Below are 23,280 nucleotides of genomic sequence, written 5' to 3' on the forward strand. Positions count from 1 at the left end.
TTACTGTTAGAATGAGTTGCACCTCTGAGCATCTTGAAGAAAAGATAGGATTTCTAGAAAATAAATAAATCCCATCTGAGGCCTCCTTCCAGAAAAAGGAGCATTTTGTTTGGTTCACGTTTCCTAGGCTAACATGCAACTCAGCAATAGACTTTCTGGATAGTGTTGGGCAACTCACTCTCCCCCTCTGGAACACAGTTCTCTGTGTCCAAAATGAGATTAATGGTGACCTTCTGCATAAAGTAATTGGAAAAGTAAATGAGAAAATGATAAAGCCCTTTGTATGTAATGTGTGTTACAAGGGTTTTTCTTTTAAAGTGCTAGCTACATTGCTCAGATTTTGTCCATATGAGAACACACATAAATAGATTGTGGCATGAAATAGAGAAATGATGGGGAACCAGAAGAGGGAGATGGGAAAGATTTCCTCCACACCCTCCATGACCTAAGGGCTATCACCTGTTATCAAGCGACCCCTGATCAAAGCATGGGGATGGAGGAAGCAGAACAAATGTTGTATGCAAGCAGGAACTCAGGGCCTAAGCACACTTGCCAAAAGAACCTCAGTTATACCAATTCTTTCCATACCTCTGTTGTACCGATACATTTATTTTTTGCGGTCCTGTGGTATCTATACTGTTGGAACATTCCCATTGATTTTGATGATATCAGTTCATTTCATCCTATTTGAAACATTATTGCCGGCTACACCCTGGAATTGATTTGTTTTCTCTGATGTTTCCTGGGGCAATGCTGCCTCTACTTTTATTTATTTATTTATTTATTTATTTATTTATTTATTTATTTATTTATTTATTTATTTATTTATTTATTTATTTATTTATTTATTTATTCATTCATTCATTCATTCATTCATTCATTCATTCATTCATTCATTCATTCATTCATTTCCCCCTTCTTTTGCCTCCTCCCATGGCTGCCGACTCAGACAAGGAGGTACGACAAGGAAGCCTGCAGCTCTGCCTTTGAGTGGGCAGCCACCAGAGGAGGAGAAGGATCTTGTGCACTGAAATTGGAGACTGGACAGTTGTGCTTAGGAGGCAGGGAGAGAAGTGTGCATTGACGGGGAATGGGCAAGCTCACAGAGGAGGTGGGAGAGGGAAGTGCATAGTGCTCGCAGAACACTCGTGCAGGTGCAGCACCAAACTGGATCGAAATGCTGGTTCATGCCCATCTCCGTTAGAGACAAATGAAGAAAACAACAAGCTCTTGTTAAACAGATAGTGACATTCTAAGGATCTGGTACCTGTTTTGCATACTCATGTCAGCCCTAGCTGTTGACATATAGAGCCTTTCTCAATATCATTGAATTTGCATAGCCTGTTTATTATTTCAAATAGTTATGTGAAAAAGACTGGGAGAAAATTGTAAATGTGCAGCCCAGTGCTTTCTTGCCCAAAAATGTGAACAACTTAGTGTGAGCATTAACCTGTTTGGTTCTGTGGTTATAAGTCAGCAAGGGTTTGTTTCCTGCTGAAGTACATTGCCAACTTATCCCGGAATAACGACGCGAGACCAGGGTTAAACATGGGCCACACTTTATTAATATTCATTCGTATTCCATGAACATGCTAATCCTCTGAGGAAAAAGGGGGGTCCTGCTGTAGTGCGGATTCAAATTCTCACTGGGTAATAGGTTGGCTCTTGCCCAGCTGCGAGGCTGGACTCAGGCCTCAGTTATTCCCTTCGTTATCAACATGGAATAACTGACGGTCTCCGAATTTCCCTGGACCCCTTTGTTCTCTCTGTACCTTTCGCGGGTCCGGTAGCGTCCCCAGCGCATCTTTACCTTCCAGCACCACAGTTGCCTACCCGGGCATGCTACTGGTCCAGATGCGCTGGAATTTGTTGCCACTACCCCATAAAACAATATCCAGTACCTTTGAATCCGCACTACCCGCCCTGTGTGACCAAATGCTACCACCTTCGTTAGGCCAACGCTCCTAGTCCAGTGTGGGATAGGCGAAAAATCCCTGCCTACATTGGCCAATTGGGTGGCGGGTCAAAAATTCCTATCCGGCCCCCAATAGGGCGACCAGCTAATCTCACACTAGTAAATAGGGCGGGCGGGTGGGTTGCCAGTTCAGCAATGGCTGCTGAAGAACAAAAGGGGGAACCCCCTTTAAATGCCCTCCGACTTGCCCACGCCCCTTAGCCGTCCTTGCGTCCGGCCACCTGACGTCACGTGTTAATCCGGGCAAGTTGCCAAAGCCCCGCCTCAATGATTGGATCCCTTTGGTCCCTCTATCGGCGTGACCAAATGCTTACATCTTTCCTATACTATAAGGCAGATTTCCCCTTGTTTTATGCTCTCTATATCTGATGGACTACAGCCAGTATGGCAGTGCAGTTCCCACTCTATTATTCTATGTGCTGCTTTCTGCTTAACCTTCTTTGGGGCAACATTAAAGAGCCTTATGCATTTAGGGTACAGCAGTAGCTCAAACAACAGGCAAAGGAGAAATGTAAGGACTCTCACAGCATCTATCTAGTTTCAAGTCTTCAAACATTTTAAAGATAAGCTGTCAATTTCGGAACAGGGAGTTGAAAATAGCAAGACTAGTTTTAGTTGAAACTGTTTGTTAGGTCCCATCCACTTAACTGAAAAGACCCTGATCTTCAAGGCTTAGAAAGTACTTATACTGTAATTGAAAATTGTTTTTGCCAATTTTCTATTGAAACCAATTTAGTGTTTTCCTTTGGTAAATACAATTCAGTTCTCCTGTAATTCTGGCATCATGACAGCTGCCTGTAACAAATAAGCCAGTGAAATTGTTAATTAGCAAATAATTTATACTTGATTTTTAATCTGCTTTCATTGATATAATGTTAATACCCAACATCTATTGTTATGTTGGTTTCTGAAACTGCTTTTAAACAGCTGATTCTGAAATAGATGGTATTTAGCTTTTTTTCAGGTGTGTAGGCAGAAAGAGATGCTAAAAAGACTAATTTCAGTATAACCATGATTGAAAATCATGGAACATGATGACCAAACTTTCTGCCCTATATTCCTCTTAAACATATGCATAGGTGGGCAAATTAATTAGGTCTATGGGTCACTTATCCCCTCCTTTGCCTCACTGCATAATCCACTTTTGGCAATTTTTCCTGCATGTGATTTCAATCTTCATATACATATTTTCAATAAAATAAGACAGCATGACTCTGTTTACAAGAGAATCCCCGTTTCTGGAGACTTGTGGAGGTATGAGTCTCCCTTTACTGTACAAATTTCTCCTGGTAATGGTGATGGGGAGGTAAGGTGCTCCAGAAAAATGGTGTCTGACCCACAGGTGGCTCACAGGCCATGTGTTGCCCATTGCAATATACATGAAAGCCACATTTTATCAATTTCTACATTCGGGTAATTTCAATGCTTTCATATTTTTAAGGAGTGATGTGTATTGTTCAGAGACTCCTACCATGCCATCCTATTCGGAGGTAAAAGAATGCCATTCTCAGAGGAATAATTTTTATGAGTGCATCTTTCAGCCTATTTACCTTCTGTCTGGATACACAATGTGGATAGAGATTAAGCACTCATTGGGGACAGTTACTTCAGAACCAGTGTGTATTCTTCCAAAAGAAGTAGGTGAGTGAACATGGGAGTCATCACTTCTGTTGAATTGTACACTTCGTGGTAGGAGTGGCTTATGGACTGGAGGTGGTAGTTTTCCTTCAAATTTGGAAATCCTGAGCAACCAATGCTTCATGGGTCCTTTCTTTGTGGGTAAAATATGCCAAGAAAAATAAACTCACTACTGAGAAATATTTTTATCTTTTAAATTTCTTTGTTTTATTTTAAAACATTTTAATTCTATTTTTCAATTTGAAAGTCTGGAGTTGTTTACAATACAATAAAATAAAAAAAATTAAAATCAATTGCTAAAAATAATGATAGCAAAAAATGACAAAACAGTCATTAAAAACTCAAGATAACAGGCAGTGTTAATTAACAACAATGTTTAATATTGTAAACATGATCCAAGCAAATAATAATCAAATGCAAGTGTGGACTATACTTTTATAGACCACTAAAAAAAATCATATAATCTGCAAGCTTTCATGGATCAGGCTCATCCAGTTCTGGCACAATAATCTCTGGATCTAGTTCTGGCACAATAATCACACAACTCCCAGCTGCACAAAATGTTTACATACAGTGGTGCCTCGCAAGACGAATTTAATTCATTCCATGGTTAATGTCGTCTTGCAAAAAATTTGTCTTGTGAAACGTGTTTTCCCATAGGAATGCATTGAAATCTAATTAATGAGTTCCTATGGGCAAAAAAACTCAGAACAAAGTCAAATTTGGTTTACAAAGGGTTTATTAAGTGCTCTTTAAAGCCATACATATTGTGCAGATGATTTCAAAATTTCAATCAAAAAACTTTAACTTTTTAAACATCATAGAAAAACATTTAAAAATCAGCAAACATGAGGCAGGAACAAAAAACGGAAAACATTCATCTTGTGAAGCACCGCCATAGGAACATTCGTCTTGTGAGTCATCAACCCCATCTCCAAAACCATTCGTCTTGCGAGTTTTTGTCCTGCGAGGCATTCATCTTGCGAGGCACCACTGTATTTTTCTCCCTCACTTAAGGAGGCATCCCTGACCTGATTCCAAAAGCAGTTTCCAATGTTGCAAAGAAGTAAGATAATGCAAGAGGGCTGGCTGATGTGCTAGTCATACACATATTGGAACTTGAACACAGCCTCATGCCCTCATGATGTCAGCAGTGTTCACAACAACAATATTAACCAGGCACTTCCATCTTTCCCGGCCAATCCTACAGAATTATATCTGGGGAGTGAAAAGCTTCACCAGTGAGCTTTACAGAATTGGACCAAGAAAGAGAATGAGACAGCTGGTCAGCATGTATTGGCAGCTCATGTGGGGGAGGGAACTGAATTTGATTTTGGCCCTGATCTAAAACAGTTGACTGGATAAGCTCAGTGAGTACTCTACATCTAGAAACCACTGGAAAGGGTCTTAATAAGTCAAAATCAAAATCATTGAGGGCATGTAATTATGTAATTAACCATTTGTATTACTAAAACAATCAGTTTTGTAATCTGTGGCAAATACAATTGCCACAAATAAATTAAATGTTCTCCTTTAATGCCAGTTCAATAAGGAAAGAAGAGCCAGACATAAGTAAAAAAAAAAAAAAAAACCAGTCAAACATCTTTTGTTTTGTTTTCTAGTGAAGCCATTTTCTCCCTCCCGTGTCAAAGCAGAAATCACAGGGGAAGTGGGTCTGCTGAATGTGAGCTGGACTAATCCAGAACTTCCAAAGAACGATCTTCAGTTTCAGATTCGATACGCTATCAATGGAACAGAAATTAGCTGGGAGGTATGGTGAGATCAAATCCAAATTATGCCCTGTGTTGTTAGACTACATGCAATGATGTTCTCCTCTCAATATGTGGATTATTTTACTAGGATGCAGTTTGTTTTGCTAAAGTAGTATTTGTGATGTGCCGTTTTCATGTTATTAAGTTCTCAGTTATTCATCCAGGAAACCTTTGTATGTTATTCATTTAAGTATCCCTTTTGTCCCCACCCACCTGCTCGCCCGCCCGCTCGCCCGCCCGCAACAGATGCAGGAAGTTTCTTCTCTCTTCGTTAGCTCAGCCAATATAGAAGTGCAAGATCCTTGTGCAGTATACATTGTTCAGGTACGCTGCACTGTGATTGAAGGAGTTGGCTCCTGGAGTGATTGGAGCAGACCTGCCTATACAGTTGTTAAGGATATCAAAGGTCAGTCTCCTGCCATTTTTTAAAATATATCTTTTATTTGCTTGCTTGTTAGTTTGCATTTAAATGGGATGTTTTGATTCTCAAAATTAAATTATTTCAGCTCCACTGAGAGGACCTGAATTCTGGAGAGCTGTTAATGAAGACCCAATTAGGAATGAGAAAAATGTCACTCTGTTTTGGAAGGTAAGCAGAATCTAAATTAATATCAGGAGTCTGTTTATTCATGATGTGTTTCTTGATATGCTGATGCAGAGTTTGAAGAATATGTGATCCAAACATCTGGTAAAGTTATTTGTATTAGCAAAATCAGCAAATCACAGTAGAAATCTGTGATGGATCAAGGATCTGCAAAACTTTAAAACAAAGCATAAACAGATGGTGACGATGATGATGATAGTGTATTGTCAAGTACATTCTGACTTATGGCAACCCTTTTGGGGGGTTTTGAGATAGAAAATAATCAGTAGTGGTTTATAATTCCCTTCTTCTTGAGTGTATCTTGGGACTGTACTACTTGCCCGTGGTTGCACAGGCTGTTTTTTCTCCCTGGAGGCAAAGTGGGAAATAAAACTCCCAGGTTCTGATACCTAACTCACTGATCACTAGAAAAAGAAATTCAGATGTATGCTATAGTTGAAATCCCATTGCATAACTTAACACATGTGGAAAGGTGATGACATCAATGGATAAGAGGTGATTTTCACTAATTAAAAACATACTCCTGTCTTGTGGATTTTCTGACTTCTGTGTAATTCCTTTCACCATGTGGAAGCCGTAAGAACTGAGGGACAGAAGGAGGAAGTCTTTAATTACAGAAATTGGTGCAGTCAGATGATGTATTTGACAGAGGGAGATTTTTGCTAATCAAATGAGAGTGAAAAAAGCTGAGGGACAGAAGTCGTCGTTGTTTAGTCGTGTCCGACTCTTCGTGACCCCATGGACCAGAGCATGCCAGGCCCTCCTATCTTCCACTGCCTCCTGTAGTTGTGTCAAATGCATGTTGGTTGCTTCGCAGACACTGTCCAGCCACCTCATCCTCTGTCGTCCCCTTCTCTTGCCATCACACTTTCCTAACATCAAGGTCTTTTCCAAGGAGTCTTCTCTAAGGAGCCTTTCTTCTCATGAGGGACAGAAGTAGGGCATTTTAAATTACAGAAAATTGTTCCTGAATTGTACTGTCATCACTTTTTCGTGTGCATAAGTTGTGCAACAGGATTTCAGTGTTTATACCTACAATAATAGGTAATTTAGTTCTTATGCTTCAGAAATATGGAAGAAGTAATATTAGTTTACTCAACTAGAAATCCATCCATCATCCTTCACTATTTCAAAAACTTTGTGGTTTGGCAGTTCCTTTTTGAAAAATAAGCTTAAAATCCAAACTTGATTGTATAATAGAATTTATTAAATTTAAGTTTCTAGCACATTTATTCTGATATGAAAGTGTAAGGTAATTGAGGTTATGACCCATAAAAGTTACAGGGAATGCAAATTTGTTAATAAATGTAGCTTTTAGTCTTGTTAATGCAAAATATGAGTAATGGCACTTCGATATTTTTTTTAAAAAAGTTTGCAGTGTGCATCAGAATCCTACCTGGGAGTAAAATGCTTAATATGTGCTATTTTTCTTTGCAGCCACTGATGAAGAATCTTTCTTTATGCAGTGTGCTAGACTACATGGTAGAGCATTACATTTCAAGAAACGTAACTTGGTCTGAATATGTTGAAAATGACAGTACCTATACATTTTCATGGACAGAGGATCTCCATATTGTGAAAGTTGTTGCCATCAACTCAGTTGGTGCTTCCTCTGTGAATTCTGTTTTAACTCTATCAAAGCAAATGAGCACAGGTAAGAATACCATTTTTGATTACTCATTTTTAATAAATATTTCATAATAAAGAAGGTGAACTCATTGTATAACATTTCAGTAGCAGAATATATTTTTCCAGCTTTAGGAAGTTATACTTTATTAATTTATAAATCAATATATTGGAGGCAAATGCGATTGATCTCAATAGAAATTATGTCTGTTTAAACAGTTTTTGCTGCCTAATACCTCAAATGTGTCCATCTTGCTTGCTTACAGCAAAGCTTGCCAGCATTGTAAAGCATACTATGGTCATACATAAGAGCACACAGAAGGTGGTGCAAGATTTAAAAAGGTATCTGTTCTGTGGGATCTTAATGGTGAAAGCAGTCAGACTAAACACTCTCATAGAAGCTACTGACACAGTGAAAACTAATATGAAATAGGAAAATAAGCTGAACATTAAATGTTTGTATATTGATACAAGTCAGCAATTTGACTCACTCTTTTAAAGTGCGATTTATTTCAGTCCTTATCAGCTTTATGAAACTTACAAATTAAAAACTAAAATAAAAATGTAAAATGTAACCCTACTGTAGTAGTTCTCTGAGGAGTATTTCTTCCAACTTTTATGGGATGCTGTGTCTTGTCACAATTATACTGTGTTTTGTTTTTACTCCCTTATCAGTAAACGTTGTGAAGTATCTCAGTGTTTACCCAGTAAACAGCAGTTGTGTGATCGTGTCTTGGGTCCTTTCACCTATGACTTATAGTGTTACGTCTTTCGTAATTGAATGGATAAACTTAAGTGAAGAAGAACAAATTAAGTGGATAATTATTCATTCAGATGTTAGAAAATGCCATATTTTTGGTGAGTTTGTTTTTCTCTTCTTTATTCTGTATGTTAATGTGTTATCACAGTTTTGCACGTTACAGTTAAAAATCTGTGAGGAACTGGTAGACCCTTAACAAATTTGAAATGATAGGTGCTAAAGTATAAGGCTGAGAAAGACCAGTGCTCAGAAAGAGAAATCAATATTTGTAATATGCATAAAGAGTTGCTAGAAAAACCACAAGACCTGCAACTACTGTGTTATCCCGAAATAAGACAAGGTCTTATATTAATTTTTGCTCCAAAAATGCATTAGAGCTTATTTTTAGGGGATGTTTTATTTTTTCCATGTACAACCATGTACATTTTTTTCAAAAACGATCATGTCATCTTTTTCGGATTGCTGCACATTGGTGGAGTGCAAGGTTTCACTTAACTGGGGCTTAATTTGGGGGGTATGGCTTATATCATGAGCATCCTGTAAAGTCATACTAGGGCTTATTTTCAGGTTAGGTCTTATTTTTTGGGGGGGGGGGGAGAAAGGGTATCATTCTTCTGATTGAAAACTGCTGATCTCAGGTTTCCACAGGGAGTCAACAATGGCTTTTATGTAGTTGAAGAATGCAGGTTGCCTGTACCTTTCTTAAATAATTAATTCTGTGATTGAAATCCTGTTGATTAGCATAGTTTGTTGCACTAAGAGTAGGCCCATTGAATCACTAGGGATGTGGCAAGTTGACTCCTTTGTAAGTTACCCTGACTCAAACAGGCTTATTTATTTATTTATTTATTTATTTGTTTGTTTGTTTGTTTGTTTGTTTGTTTGTTTGTTTATTAACTTACATGCCACCCATTCTACCCAAAGGTCTCTGGGCAGCTTACAACAATTACCTAACTGTAGTTGCAATTGCTTTATTATAGGAAGCCACAACTAGAGTAGACCTATTTGAATCCGTGGAACTTACAAAGTAGTTGACTCACCAAATCTCCATTGATTCAGTAGGCCTGCTCTAGTGCAACTTGCTATTCTAAATCCTCAGGATTCCAACCAATGTTTTCTACCATACATGTCTATGTACACTTATCTGGTTTTGAGTTACATGCTACGAGGCAAGAGGTCTGAAGCTGATATGTCTCTGATGTCATACCCAGTACATGACAGCAGAAATGTTAGGAGCACTAGGTCCTGTTGGGACAGGCTGTGAATCCAGAATGGGAAGAGAATTATGTTAGCACTGGAGCTGGCATACTTCATGTCCCTCAGATTCACAACAGTGGGAGGGAAAAGATTCAAGCAACAGAGAGAAAAAAATAGAAGAACCACAAAACACAATTTTTCCTTTACTTATGCCCTGCTGTCCTAAGACTGGTAAAGCTTCAAGAAGTTGGTTTCTCCCTGTCCATATTCTCCCATCAGTAGGATTATTCTGCCCAAGTATGAAACTTTTTGAGTTTATTTTTTAAAATGTGTATTGAAGACAGCTTGTAAAATTGATTTCTTTCTGTCACAAATACTATTTTTTTTTTGTTCCAGATAATTTCATTCCTGTAGACAAATACCGATTTAGTTTGTACCCAATAATTCATGAAGGAGTGATGAAGCCTGCAACAACTTATGGATTCTCCAAAGGTGAACAATGTTGAGTGACTTTTTTTCCAGTAGATTTCATCCTTCAAATAGAGATTTCTTGCTCTAAATTTCATAAGAAATATTTTAAAATAATACATTGAAGATGTTTCTTTTAGATAACATACTGGCACATGGCTTTATTACGTATAGACCACACATCTTGATTGCCAAGAAAATCAATAATTTTAATCCTTAGTACCACTAACATAGAATTTTCTCTGTTTAATTTTACATGAGTATATTTTTAATCAAATGTCTTTAAAAAACATAGAAACATCCAATAACACATAACAAAAAACCTAATATATATTGTGCTCCACCGCCCCCCCAGATCATTTGGAGTTACACGTATTCCTGTCCCTGCACCTATAAAAACCCCTTCCCCTTCCAAAATACAGTAGCATTGATTCTTGCAAAGTGCTCTTCCTTTTTATTAATACAAAATCAAAGAATTCTTCCCAGGTCTATAAATAAATTCTTATTTATCAACCCCTTCTTGATGTTAATGTTGCATGTTAACTTGTCATTATTGGCTGTATCCCAAACCTCTCTGTACCATTTATATAACTGAAAATCATACATTTTCCAATACTGTACCTAGCTACAATTAAGTTTGCCACTGTTAATAAATTGAAATTTAATCTAATCCATTTACATTGCTCCCTCCCCAATATTGATAAAAAGCACTATTTTAGAACACACCACAATCTTTAACTTAGATATTATTTCATTCATTTCCTTAAAAACCAATTGCCAAAATTTCAGTATATTCTCACATTCATACTATATATGAAAATAAGTACCTACTTTCTGACAAGCTCTTCAACACCAGTTGGAATAATTGGTGTCTATTTGATTTAATTTCACTGGAGTTAAATACTATCTCCATACTAACTTACAAAAAAATTTCCTTTATCTTTAGAGACATCAGTTTCAATATTCTTATATTCCATATACAGTATTTTTCCAGATTGCAGAACATATTTATTTTCCCCAAACCATGTTTCCATAACATTTTAAGCAAGTTCTCTTGATCTGCTTCCAACAATATTTCATAAATTTTACTTACTGCCCCTTTCATTGCCTTATTTTCCCCTAAACTTTCCTTTTGTAATACAATTTTTTTCTAGTTTCTTGAATTCTCTACATTTACCATTTCTTTTTACCCAGTCCTATGTCCACTGCTCTAATTATATAAGATTAAACCAAACAGTCTATCCATTCCTAATACTGTACTTCTTTTATTTGCTCTTTATTCCCCAATTTTTCTAACCATTTTTTTCATCCTAATCATGTTTCTTTCTTAATACATTCTCAATCCTTCCTTTCAAAATTCCTGGAAATTTTTCCAACTCTACCACCAGATATAGTGTGAAAATTGATGGGATAAGTGTTTTTCTACACCTATTCCAAATCAAAAACATATTCTTCAAGAAATGATTTTCAATATTATTTACTATGTTCTTATTATATTGTATCAAAAGAATATTTTTGTGGTTCAAATGTATTTCTTGCGTTTCCATATTTGAACATATTTGTTTATTAGACTGAGTTATACTGTAATATCAAGTGTGTGTCTTGTTTGATTGCCTGTATAGTATAACCTTAAATTAGGAAGTCCCAGCCCTCCTACCTTTTGAAATTTATTCCACCTCTTATTAATTCCTGATTTTATTTTATGCTTTATGATAATTTCCCAAACTAAGAAAACTTTATTCTAACTGCATTTTGAGTCATACTTAATTTCAGGCAGATCAAGATGAGCCTTTAACTTACGCATTAAGACAAAGACACCCAAAGTTGCACTATTGCACTTGATTTGTGTAAAAGCCCCATGACCTCAGTGATACTTCCTTCCATGTGAATGTGCACTCGATTGCATTAAATATTTCACTTTCATGGGGTGCAGTCCTTTTCATGATTATTGAGTTGTAACTCCCCCTGTGCTCAGAGAAGCTCGAATCCACAAAAGAGTGCTATGTATCCTGACTTGAGAGTAAGTCCCATTGAACATGGTAAGGATTTAGTTCTCCATAAGTATGTGTAGGATTGCATGGTAAGATTCTGTTACATTTGTACTGGTAGAGGTGGTGGTAGTTGCTTTAAACTGCTGGCTATTATTTTCAGATGGAACTGAAAAACAAAGTGATGTGAACTTCTATGTGATTCTACCATTACTTGTATCATGCTCTTTCTTGCTGCTTGGAGTTCTCCTGATCCTGCACCAAAGGTAAAGCTTTTCTATATGGGATCATGTCCCTGTTCAGAAACTGATAAAGGTTTTTCAGGTATAAGTAGTAACATTTGTAAGATTATTGACATGCACTTGATATTCTAATGCAAAGACGTCTGGAAGCTAGAGTAAATCAGCCTCTCTGAAACAAGTATGAATTGAGATGAGTAACTGAAAAGATGTGGTAATGGCAGTATTCTAGGGCTGTGTGGCAATTGTTATTTAGGCATGCCCATCATAGTATGGAAGTCTTTCATTATTCCACAAATAGATGTTATTATGGAGTGTTAGATTTCAGACCAAAAAAGTCATAAATGTAAACTCAAAACTATGTGTCATAGCACCATGGCACTATTCCAATGCATATTGTTGGCCATAGTCAAGCCAGTCAAATCTGTAATGTAGGACAGGTAAGCTTTGCTTGATTGTGATGGTGGTTCAAGTTCTCTAATATTTTATAAGTGCTTATATGAGACAGGTGCTCTACTGAGGTGTTCATAAGCATATGCAACAAAACAATGAGTGAAAATGTCCTAGCCCCCAGCCACTATATCCCTGCTTCTGTTGCCCTGCATAAATGGAGAGCTGCGAGTCCCCATGGACTAAGGAGGTCCTTCTCCTCAGATTTGACATGGGGGCAGGACAAGTGATGATGATGGCCGAATTATAAATCATGGTTTGAACTTGGTTTCTTTTCAATATCCATAGTTTAAACTAACCTGAATTCCATTGAATTCGGCGGTAAGAGGAAGCTATGGTTAATTTGAAACAGGAAGTGAAAACTTGCAGTTTCCTTCTTGTGACTTCACTGGAGGGGGAAAAAAAGGAATGGAGGATGTACAACACAAAGTCTCACTACAGCTCATTTGTACTGCTGGTTTAGTGTTACATCTGAAAGTGGTCAATCTTTTGAATGTTCATTGGATAAATGTAATATTTGTAAAGGTCCTGTGTAATGGATATGAAAGATAGGAGATCTCATTCAGTGGAGCAAGAGACTTACCATGCAAGGATGAGATTAGCAATACCCAAGATATTATGAAAACATTACCCAGTGTGGTGTAATGCAGTGTTCCCCAACCTTGGGCCTCCAGATGTTTTTAGACTACAACTCCCAGAAGCCGTCACCACCACTTCTACTGGCTAGGATTTCTAGGAGCTGAAGTCCAACAACATCTGGAGGCCCAAGGTTGGGGACCATTGGTGTAATGGATGGAGTGACAGTCTGAGTCTTGGGAAGCCTGGGTTTGAATCACCATTCAGCCATGGAAATTTACTGGGAGGGGGTTGGCATTGGTAAAACTCTCCTTAAATATCTCACTTACCTTGAAAGCCCTATTAATTGTAATTGTGCCATCAAGTCAATTCTGACTGGTGACTCTTTTCAAGGCTTTTAGGGTTACTATAAGTTGGTTCCGACTTGACTGCATGTAACAACAGTTTTATGAAAACAAGCTGGTAGATAAATATGTTCCAGAAATAATAAATCTGTAAACCATTTTAAGGCATTTGATGGTCTGCAAAAGAGAGGAATATTTATATGATAATATGAGGAGAATTTTAGTGTAAAATTTAGTAGCAGGATTCTGTAAGGATTGCAGCATAAGGATTTCCACATAAGACAAATAATGTAGAGGTCAGAAAGTAACTGTGCATTGTTACTGAACTTACTGATTTAAGTGAAGCTTCTAAAGGAGGAACGAGATTATCATTGTTAAAAACCAGTTGCAATTATGGTGTGATTGATTTCAGGTTATTTTAGCCTTATCTCATAAATACTATGGTTATGATTTTAACAGCTAAATTGTCTTCAGAGAGTGAAGACACTATTATATCCTTTATATACTCTCTTTGCCTAATCAATATAATATTTTAATATTTCAGGATGAAGAAATTATTTTGGGATGATGTCCCGAACCCAAAGAATTGTTCCTGGGCACAAGGAGTTAATTTCCAAAAGGTATGGACTCTTGTTTTGATGTATGAGTTTTCACGTGTTTGATTTGTATTTGGTTGTTTTAACTGACATCCCCCCCCCCAAGAATGGATACTATTAACGGTAAAGAACTGGAACTGTGGCATGTGCCTGAGTCTTTAATGCTGGAATAAATCAGGCTCTTTGGGATATAAAATCAATGCCTACCATTAAACTAGTGAGGCATATGGTGTGTTCCACAATGACAATGGGTTCTATGGTATGCATCCAAAGAAAAATGCTGCTGTTCAGGAATCTTTTGTGGGAGTTTTTCCTCTTTCCGGGTCTTTTTGTATTTCTTGGAGGAGGCAGCCTCCTGTGCTTAAAATAATTCATGAATGGAGCATCTGGCTTCTCTGAAGACAACAGGGTAGTCCCCATACAGAGAACATTCCATTGTTTGAATTTGAAGCTGTGTTATACTGACATGGTACCTCCATCTATCTCAGTATCTTGTAGACTGACTGACAGTCACTTTGCAGGTTTTTCTCCAAGGGTCTTTCTCAGCCTCACCTGGAAAGGCTGGAAATTAAACTTGAAACCCTCTGAATGTGAAGTATGTGCACTGGGCCGAAGGCCTTTCTAGACAGTTTCACTCATTTCAGTAGGTCTTTGATGGGCTTCTTGACGATTTCCCTGGTGGCTTGAGCTAATGTATATCTTGATGTTTAAACAGAATTTTCCTGATTTTTAAAATGGTTTGCTTAAATAATTTGGTTTGAGAACCATAAATGTAAAATTGGAAATTTATTCATGTATGCAGGCAATGTACAAAATATATGTGGAAATGTCTGCTTAAAATATGTATATAAATATATTAGAGAGAGAAAGAGAGGCCACTTGTCTCATATTGAGTACGTCTACTCTAGCTGGTAGGTATTAGCAATAAGAAATTGCCCATCATATTTAGTTTTCATTCCCACTGACATTTTTATTTTCTCATCTTCATTGTTAATTTTATTTCATTTCATTTAAACAGAGAATGGACATTCTTTGAAGTCTAATCATGGTCACAGCCTGCTGAACCATTGTGACAGCTCCCAAGCTTCCTATAACAGAATTGTTAGAAGAATTATCTGTTTGAATTCAGAAGAGAGAATTGCTTACATATCTTTTGATTATCTGTTGACTGTGTTCTTACCTTATAGTCTTGGAAATAATTATGTTCAGTAATGGTATAAAGTTCTGAGAACATTGTCTACATTTCAGTTAAAGTCACAGTTTGCTGCATGTGAAATGAACACATTGGGAACTGGAGTTAGGAGAATGGTTTTTGACACACTGCACTTCTCACTAGAAAATCTGCAGGAGCTGGCATGTCATCCTCAGAGGATAAGATGGACAAGCCACCAACAATATGGCTCTGAATTAATGAGGAATAATGGGGGTGGATAGGAGGGATAGGATTTTGCAAAAAGGCCTTCCATTTTCATTTCATGGTTTACGATAACTAAAGAAGCTTTTAGAAACAGCACTATCGAGGAAGCTTTAAGTTTACCACATTTGCCTAGCTTCAGTGGTGCGTTAAATCTATTTAAACATTTTGTCATTTGAACAGGCACTTCTCAGGATTACTGTGCAGTGTAGTGAAGTAGATACAAGGATTTGAAACACGAAATTCTGTGTTTCTGCAAGCAGTTACTTCAGGAGAATTGCATATGTGGAGTTGCGCACCCAGCTAATAGAGATGCATTATTCCTAGTTGTTCATGTATCTCAGGCACAAACATGATCCTTTAAATACATTCCAAAACAATTTGTTTCTTTAGCTTAATTGGTGAGGAAACTACCAGCTCCTCTGACATTATAGGTCTTGGTATTTGAACAGCTTTTGAGATTGTAGCCAGTAGAAACAGAAATTCCCAGTTAAAATTCTTTAGTTGTAAGGTAATGAGTCATTGTTATATCCTATAAGCATGTGATCTTCTTAAGGTAAACGAATATTTCTAAAAGAAAGCCCTGGCAACCCCATTTAGAAAAAGCTTGTGACTTCTTGCTGTGTGCATCTGCTTCTTTCATTTAGTTTCACAGATTTACTGTGTATATATCCAACATATATTTATAATGAAAATTAATCCTGAAACATCCTGATTTCCTAGAGTATGTAATCTCTGATTACAAAAAAAGAGTATTTAGCTTTCAGCTAATCCATTTCCAATTATAATCATTTCTTTTTCTTTGATGTTTATTTTGCCTGTTTCAGTAGAGCATTAATACATGAAAGGGCAATGTGGCAATATGAAATAATTATGATATTTAAAGTCAACAGGCTGTCTCCTGTTTTCCCATACTTCATTTCCATTCATTGTAGTGTATTTAGAGCAGAACTGCGGATCCGGAAGCTGAGCATATTTGAACAGCAGGTGTTATTAGAAGGACCACAGAACTATCCCTCTAGCATAGGTACAGTGCTTATTAACAGAATGATCCACTTACAGGTCAAGAAAGATTAGTTTCTTCCCTCATTTCTTGGGATAAAGAGGTGCAAACAAAGGCAGAACACTTGAACATTACAAGAGGGTAGAAGGGCATGCCTCCATCCATCTCTCTTCTTCACAAACTACTTGGACTTGAGGGCAGGAGAGGGAAAAGGTGGGAAGAGGAGCAGGGTGTTTGAATCCATTTGGGATCATGCTGTCTGCAGGCTCTGTTCCAAGAAGGGCCACCTTTCTGAGATTGCAAAGAAATACAAAAACGTAGTTGGGATTTTCTTAACAATAGAATGCAGCATAAGCAAGAACAAAAACAATAACTTCTGGATAAATGCTTAGAAGAAACAAGGTTCTTTATGAAAGCATAATTAAAGTTTTTCACTCAATAAGATTCATTTGGGCACTGGATAGTGCCTGCTCCTGCTCTTTTAACTATGGCTGTCATCACACGTGGAAATAGATTGCATTTCTGGAGTGCTTGAGGAGTGGCACAGTGTAATCTGTGTCCCAGGAGTCACATGACATATGTGGAATTGCACTCCAGCCTGACCCCTATCCATGCCCAAGGTAGACCTTTTTGATTCAGGTGCAGGGATCCTGCTTTTTTGGAGCTGGGCTTGAGCAATTCACCAACGGATTGAAGGGTCATTTTAACAGAGATTACTCCTTGCACAGGGAGCCTTTCCAGTGCAATCAGGACATGTACATTTCTTGCCGTTTGATCACATCCTGTATCTCCAAAAAGTTGCAAGGAGGTTCTTTGGCGCCTCATTACAATTCTGCAAACACTACCAAGTTTCAGTTCCTCTGGTGAGATTAATGGTAGAGCAAAGAATTCATATATACATATCTGTTTGTGTGACTACATTTTAAAATATTTTATTACATTGCAAATGAATGCAAACTAAACTGTATATAATAGAATATGAGGTTATGTATTCTCCTTTTTTGTGCTCCTTCACAAATGTAGATGGATCTGTGTAAAAATATTTTCATAGAACTCCTATGCTATACATGTATTTGAAAGCAAATGCTTTACAGCAGTATTTACTGATCATACTCCATATATTTACGGTAGCTGTTTTGTGATGATAGCACTATGTCTGACCAGCAAGCAGTATCCTTTGTATATCCCATTAATATCTAGTGATCTATATTGTAATTCACATATGTCTATATTAACATAAGACTTGTTTGATTTGCACAAGTTATAGCTTTGTTTTGAGTGTATACATCAAGTGTCTAGAGAAATGTTGAGTGAAGTAGCATTTCCTTGCTGGGGGCAGCAGTAGCAGCTGTTTACTTGAGCCTCAGTCTATTTGCCTTAGATAAAAATGAATTGGGCTAGCCCTTGTAAGGGATCATATATCTGAAAGGAATTCTCAGAGACTCAGCATATTTGTATACAGAGATTCACTGTGATTTTGCAGGGCATATGGCCTCATCTCCAGTCTGAATGAAGACGATGGGCTCAATCCTGTTGTATCCATTTATGCTGGCATTATCCTGGATAGGGTGCTGGAAATATTTAATTTAAACTAATGGAAAGCTTCTTATCCCCCTTCTCCTTTCAGGTTCAGAGGCTTCCTAGGGCTCCCTTTTGCCCACTCAGTGAGAGCTCAACGGGATACTGGCAATTAAAGCTTCCATGTCTCTTTACTGTATCATGTTTTACATTATCGTAGTCTTCCATAACTAAGAAACAACTCATAGGCCTGCCTTCTAGGAGTCTCCTGCCAGCTTTTCTGACAGCTCTCAAACCAGCCTGTAGACTTGGGTAAACAGGCAAGGAAGTTAAAATATCACTAATCTTTACACAATTTGCTGGAATGTTTTTCAAAAACAGCAAGTATTTCCCATCCAGAGTTATAGACAATAGAAAAAATTCTTTAAAGCAGGGAAGCATCTTGACTAGATATTACTGATTTTGTAAGTGGAAAAGGCGCTTGTTTGTATTCTTGAAGTTTGCACATGTGGTTGTTCTGTTAAAACATTTAAAACCATTATTTTGGTTAGACAGGAGAAGTAAATTGTGGAGAAATACTATGTATTGTCTCCTGTAAACCTGACAGTGTAGTTCTGATTCTATACATATCTACTTAGAAGTCAATCTAACTTACTCCCAGGTAAGTGTGTCCAGGATAGTAACTGTTGGACAGAAAGAAACATTAGAGATAATCTGTCTGTAGTAGTGGGATTCCTTAATCCTTGAAACCATCTGAATGCACAGTAGGAGCCTTTTCAACCTCACATAATTTGCAGATTAAGTTAATTTGTTTTGTGACTTGTCTTTCAAAACAGACACAGGATTTGTAATTTGATTTCTTGAATACAAAAGTCTCCTGAAGCATTTCAACAGTAAGATGCTGTTGACTGTGATCACAATTGTAAATAATTTCCTGTTGCTGTCCTCAATAACTCCAGGCTGGACAGTTTTGCATAGGTTTTTATTTGTGCAGATTATAATAGATGGCCACAGCCAATTTTACTTATCAGCCTAAGTTCTATTCTTTCTACTCACTAATTTTTAATTCCTACCAAAGGGAAGATCAGATATAATCATACTCCCGGCTTATTGACAAGAACGAAATATGAGTGTATAAACATCTGTAGCTTAGAACATTCCCTTTAATAAATTCTTCCATCCTTTCTTGAAGTAAACTCATTTGAAAAAAAAAATAGAAGTTGCTATGCCATTTGATAGATTAAAATGTGTAGATATTTCCTGGTTAAAAATCTTAATATCTTTGCCTTGTCAACAAATGTATGTGCCCTAGTTAAAATAAAGTATAGAAACTCATGATATGTGATTGTAATCCCTCCTCCATGATTTATTTTGTTTAAAAACACATTAAAATTCTTGAGGCTTTAAATATAGCATGTCAGAGCAAATATAACAAAATGAATGCAAAATGCCATGTGTTTCTTTTCCTTAGCCCTTATTTCTGTTCCAAAGAAGCCTCTAACTGATAAATGAGTATTAAAATGTGTCTTGTTTTCTAGCCTGCAACTTTTGAGCACCTCTTTCTCAAGCACCCTGAGGCAATGTCATTTGGTCCTCTGCTTCTGGAGCCAGAAATAGTGCTGGAAGATGTCACTATTGATAAAACAATGAAAAATGAAGACAAGCAAGACTTCCTGAATGTCGATTCACTGTTTGCTACTATTCAAGACCTTGAACATGACTCAGCTTGCTCTAGTGGTCATTTCAATAGTGAGAGTCTCTCTGAGAGTGGTCAGGATGTTGAAACCAATGGAGGAGTGACAGGACAGTCTAATATAAAATATGCAACTATTCTAAACAATTCCGTGTCAGCTGGGCTTTATGAACCACCAAAGGCTCTGAACAGTTCTTTTGATAGGAGATTTTTTGACAAGGATTCTCTAGTTTCAGCTTCTTTCTCTGGTAGTTCATGGGCAGTGGGAAACCAAGCATTTTTGATATTACCTGAATGCTATGAAGACATTCTCAGAAAAACTCACACTCTCTCTGTTGTTTCATCAGAGGGCTTCTCTGAACCTCCAGAACAGGATAAAGTTTTCACTGAAGAAGGCAGTCCAGAGAGAAGCATGTTCTACTTAGGGATGGGTACACTCCGTAGAAGTGAAAATGATATTTTTTTGGCAGAAAATGCAAACGTAGCATGTCCCTTCCACCCCAGTCCTCTAGTCAGAAGCATATTTCCTCCAGATATAACACCAAATCTAAACTCCTTTGTCAGCAAGTGGGAATCCCCTGTTAAGACCTTCATACCATACATGCCACAGTTTCAGACAATGACAATTAAACTGCACGAGGCAGCCAGTAGTAAAGCCTAGGCTATTGTGTATTGTCACACTATATATATTTTAATGACGAGGTTAAAGTATGATGTCCAGTCTTTTTTTCCAGTTAAGCCCTTGGTTGTTTTTGCAAAATTATTATTTTGTAGGATGAATGGGTACATGTTTTGTTTTTACTCACAAACCTTGTATCTTCAACTGAGATTGCATTCTTGGTACGACTACACTGTATTTTTCAGAGTCAACAATAACCAAATTAACCTGCTAAAATTGGATTCTTCTATCAGATAGTGGTGTTGTTAATTTTTGTGTGGTAAGTAGATCAGTGGAAGTTATGCACCTCTATAGGATATCAGTGGTATTATTTATTCAGCAAAAATGCATTCCTCTGGCACACACAATATTCAAGAATGCATTAATTGGGGGGAATTTTTTTTTTAAAAAAATTGCATTTGCGTGCTGACTGCTCTCTGCTGTTGTACAGTTGAGGAGTTCATCCAGTGCTTTTTTTAAAATCATAATTTTGTTCCCTCCTTTCTACCCATAATTTCATTAAAAAGCCCTGACTAGATTCTGTGCATCCCTTAAAATTTTAATCAATTTGGGATCACAAGCAATCCTGTTCTTTAGCGGTTAAGACACACTTACCAAATGTATTAAATGGGAACACCTCTTGCTTGGTAGGTGATAAGTGGAGAGCCCTAGACCTTATGCAGTGCTGAATTTCTATTTGTATAGGACTAGAACCCAATGTAAGAGGAATTTTGCTTTAAGCAGCAGTCTTCTGAGCGCTCCCCCTACCAAGGAAAAAAACTGCTCTGTGGGACACTTCATAGGGTGTTTCATTTGCCAAAGAAGATTGTGGGGAAGAAACGTCACATTGGATTTAGGCCATGGTGAATAAACTGTCAATCCAGACACTGCTTGGCCCTGTAGGTAAAAATAATTAAAATCCCTTTGTGTTACGTATCCATGAACATTCTGTAGAACTTTTTTTTTAAAAAAGAAGCATTTTGTTTGAGTGTAAAAATAAGTTATTTGCTCCACAGTAAACTTGCACTTGGTGCTCATAATAGTTTTGTACCTCCTTCTGAATGACACGTTCATTTATCACATAATATATGCAAGTCCAGTTAGTGATAACTCTCCTCCCAAGCACAGCTGGAGGAGTTCATATGTTTTTCCCCATTAGTGCTTTCACAGGCATAAGCTATATGTGGGATTTGAAACAGCCAAATTTGTAGCTGTACTGCTGTCGGCATTTTCTCTGACCTCTCTGCCTTATGCACCAATATAGGCACCAGTATATGGACTTATGATGGCATAGGGATAAGAATCACTCCATTGCTCTGTGTATGTTCATGTGACACATTGCAGAGGTGACTGGGGCCATTCTTGTGCCATTGTTGTGCAAACCCATAGCTCTTGCCCTTCTGCACAGTCTTTCATTATGCTATCAAAATACAAAATAGTGCATTCACCCAGATTAATGGGAGCAGATGTAAAACTCACAAGCTTTCTAAATTGTTATGACATTGGCATTGAAATTAAAAAGCATGTCTCCCCTTCTTCATGTGATAGTTGACTGTCAAGTGGGGCATGTGTGGATAAACTCCTGTGAGACATTCTCTCTAGGTAAATAAGTCCAGCTTTACTAGAACCCAGGTGGGAAGATAGTGAAGAAAGACAGGGACAAAAATCAAGTCATTTTAAATGTGGTGTTGGCAAAGATACTAAAGACAGCCAGAAAAGCAATGAAGTCAAGCCTGAACTCATACTTGAGCAAAAATGATTAACTCGAGTTTATTGTACCATGCACATATAATAGAAATGTGAACATTCTAAATGACTGAACTACAGTCATGGCCAAAAATATTGACACCTTTTGCAATTCTGTCAGAAAATGCAACCCTTCTCTCAGAAAATTGTTGCAGTTGCAATGTTTTGGTACTCACATGTTCATTTCTTTGGTTTGCATTGGAACAACACACACACACACATACACACACACAAACAGAGAAGAAAAGTCAAATATGATACAATCCCACACAGAAACCCAAAAATGCACTGGCCAAAATTATTGGCACCCTTAACTTAATATTTGGTAGCACCCCCTTTGGGAAAAAAAACCTGAAATGAATCGCTTCCTGTAAACATAAATGAGTTTCTTACACCTCTCTACTGGAATTTTGGACCGCTCTTCTTTTGCAAACTGCTCCAGGGCCTTTAGATTTGAAGGATGCCTTCTCCCAACTGCTGTTTTGAAATCTCTCCACAGGTGTTCTATGGAGTTCATATCTGGACTCATTGCTAGCCATTTCAGAACTCTCCAGCACTTTGTTTGTAATCATTTCTGAGTGCTTTTTGAAGTGTGTTTTGGGTCATTGTCCTGCTAGAAGACCCATGACCTCTGGTGGAGATGCAGCTTTCTGACACTGGCCACTACGTTGCACCACAAGATTCTTTGGTAATCATCAGCATTCATGATACCATTCACACAGTTATGGCATCCAGTGCCAGAAGCAGCAAACAAACCCCAAAACATCTTTGAACCTCCACCGTGTTTGACTGTAGGGACTGTGTTCTTTTCGTTGAATGACTCTTTTTTTTTCTGTAAACAGTGCCATGATGTCCTTGACCAAAAAGCTCTACTTTTATCACATCAGTATGTTCTCCCAGAAGGATTGTGGTTTTGTCACATATGTTTTGGCATACACCTATATTGCTTTTTTATGCCTTTGTGTCCTCCTGGGTCTCCTACCATAGGGTCCCTTTTCATTCAGATGGCAATGGA

The 23,280-nt window shown here is 37.6% G+C and overlaps 1 protein-coding gene across 2 annotated transcripts in view; it reads left to right on the forward strand.

Moving 5' to 3' along the window:
* LEPR (leptin receptor) overlaps window positions 1-21,915 on the forward strand; it is an 82,436-nt gene extending 60,521 nt beyond the window's left edge. Inside the window, exons 10-19 of one of the 2 annotated variants that reach the window (XM_072997758.2) lie at window positions 3,417-3,616; window positions 5,236-5,384; window positions 5,632-5,791; window positions 5,892-5,974; window positions 7,427-7,643; window positions 8,291-8,473; window positions 9,969-10,064; window positions 12,192-12,294; window positions 14,182-14,257; window positions 19,707-21,915. In XM_072997758.2, coding sequence (XP_072853859.2) covers window positions 3,417-3,616; window positions 5,236-5,384; window positions 5,632-5,791; window positions 5,892-5,974; window positions 7,427-7,643; window positions 8,291-8,473; window positions 9,969-10,064; window positions 12,192-12,294; window positions 14,182-14,257; window positions 19,707-20,522 — 2,083 coding nt within the window. In that variant the 3' untranslated portion in view covers window positions 20,523-21,915. Of the gene's footprint in view, window positions 1-3,416; window positions 3,617-5,235; window positions 5,385-5,631; window positions 5,792-5,891; window positions 5,975-7,426; window positions 7,644-8,290; window positions 8,474-9,968; window positions 10,065-12,191; window positions 12,295-14,181; window positions 14,258-15,251; window positions 16,560-19,706 lie in introns of those variants that run through there. The other variant, XM_072997759.2, reaches the window with a different exon arrangement.
* Window positions 21,916-23,280: the final 1,365 nt, after the last annotated feature.

Source organism: Pogona vitticeps, chromosome 4 (assembly GCF_051106095.1).
Source record: "Pogona vitticeps strain Pit_001003342236 chromosome 4, PviZW2.1, whole genome shotgun sequence".
Lineage (NCBI taxonomy): Eukaryota > Metazoa > Chordata > Lepidosauria > Squamata > Agamidae > Pogona > Pogona vitticeps.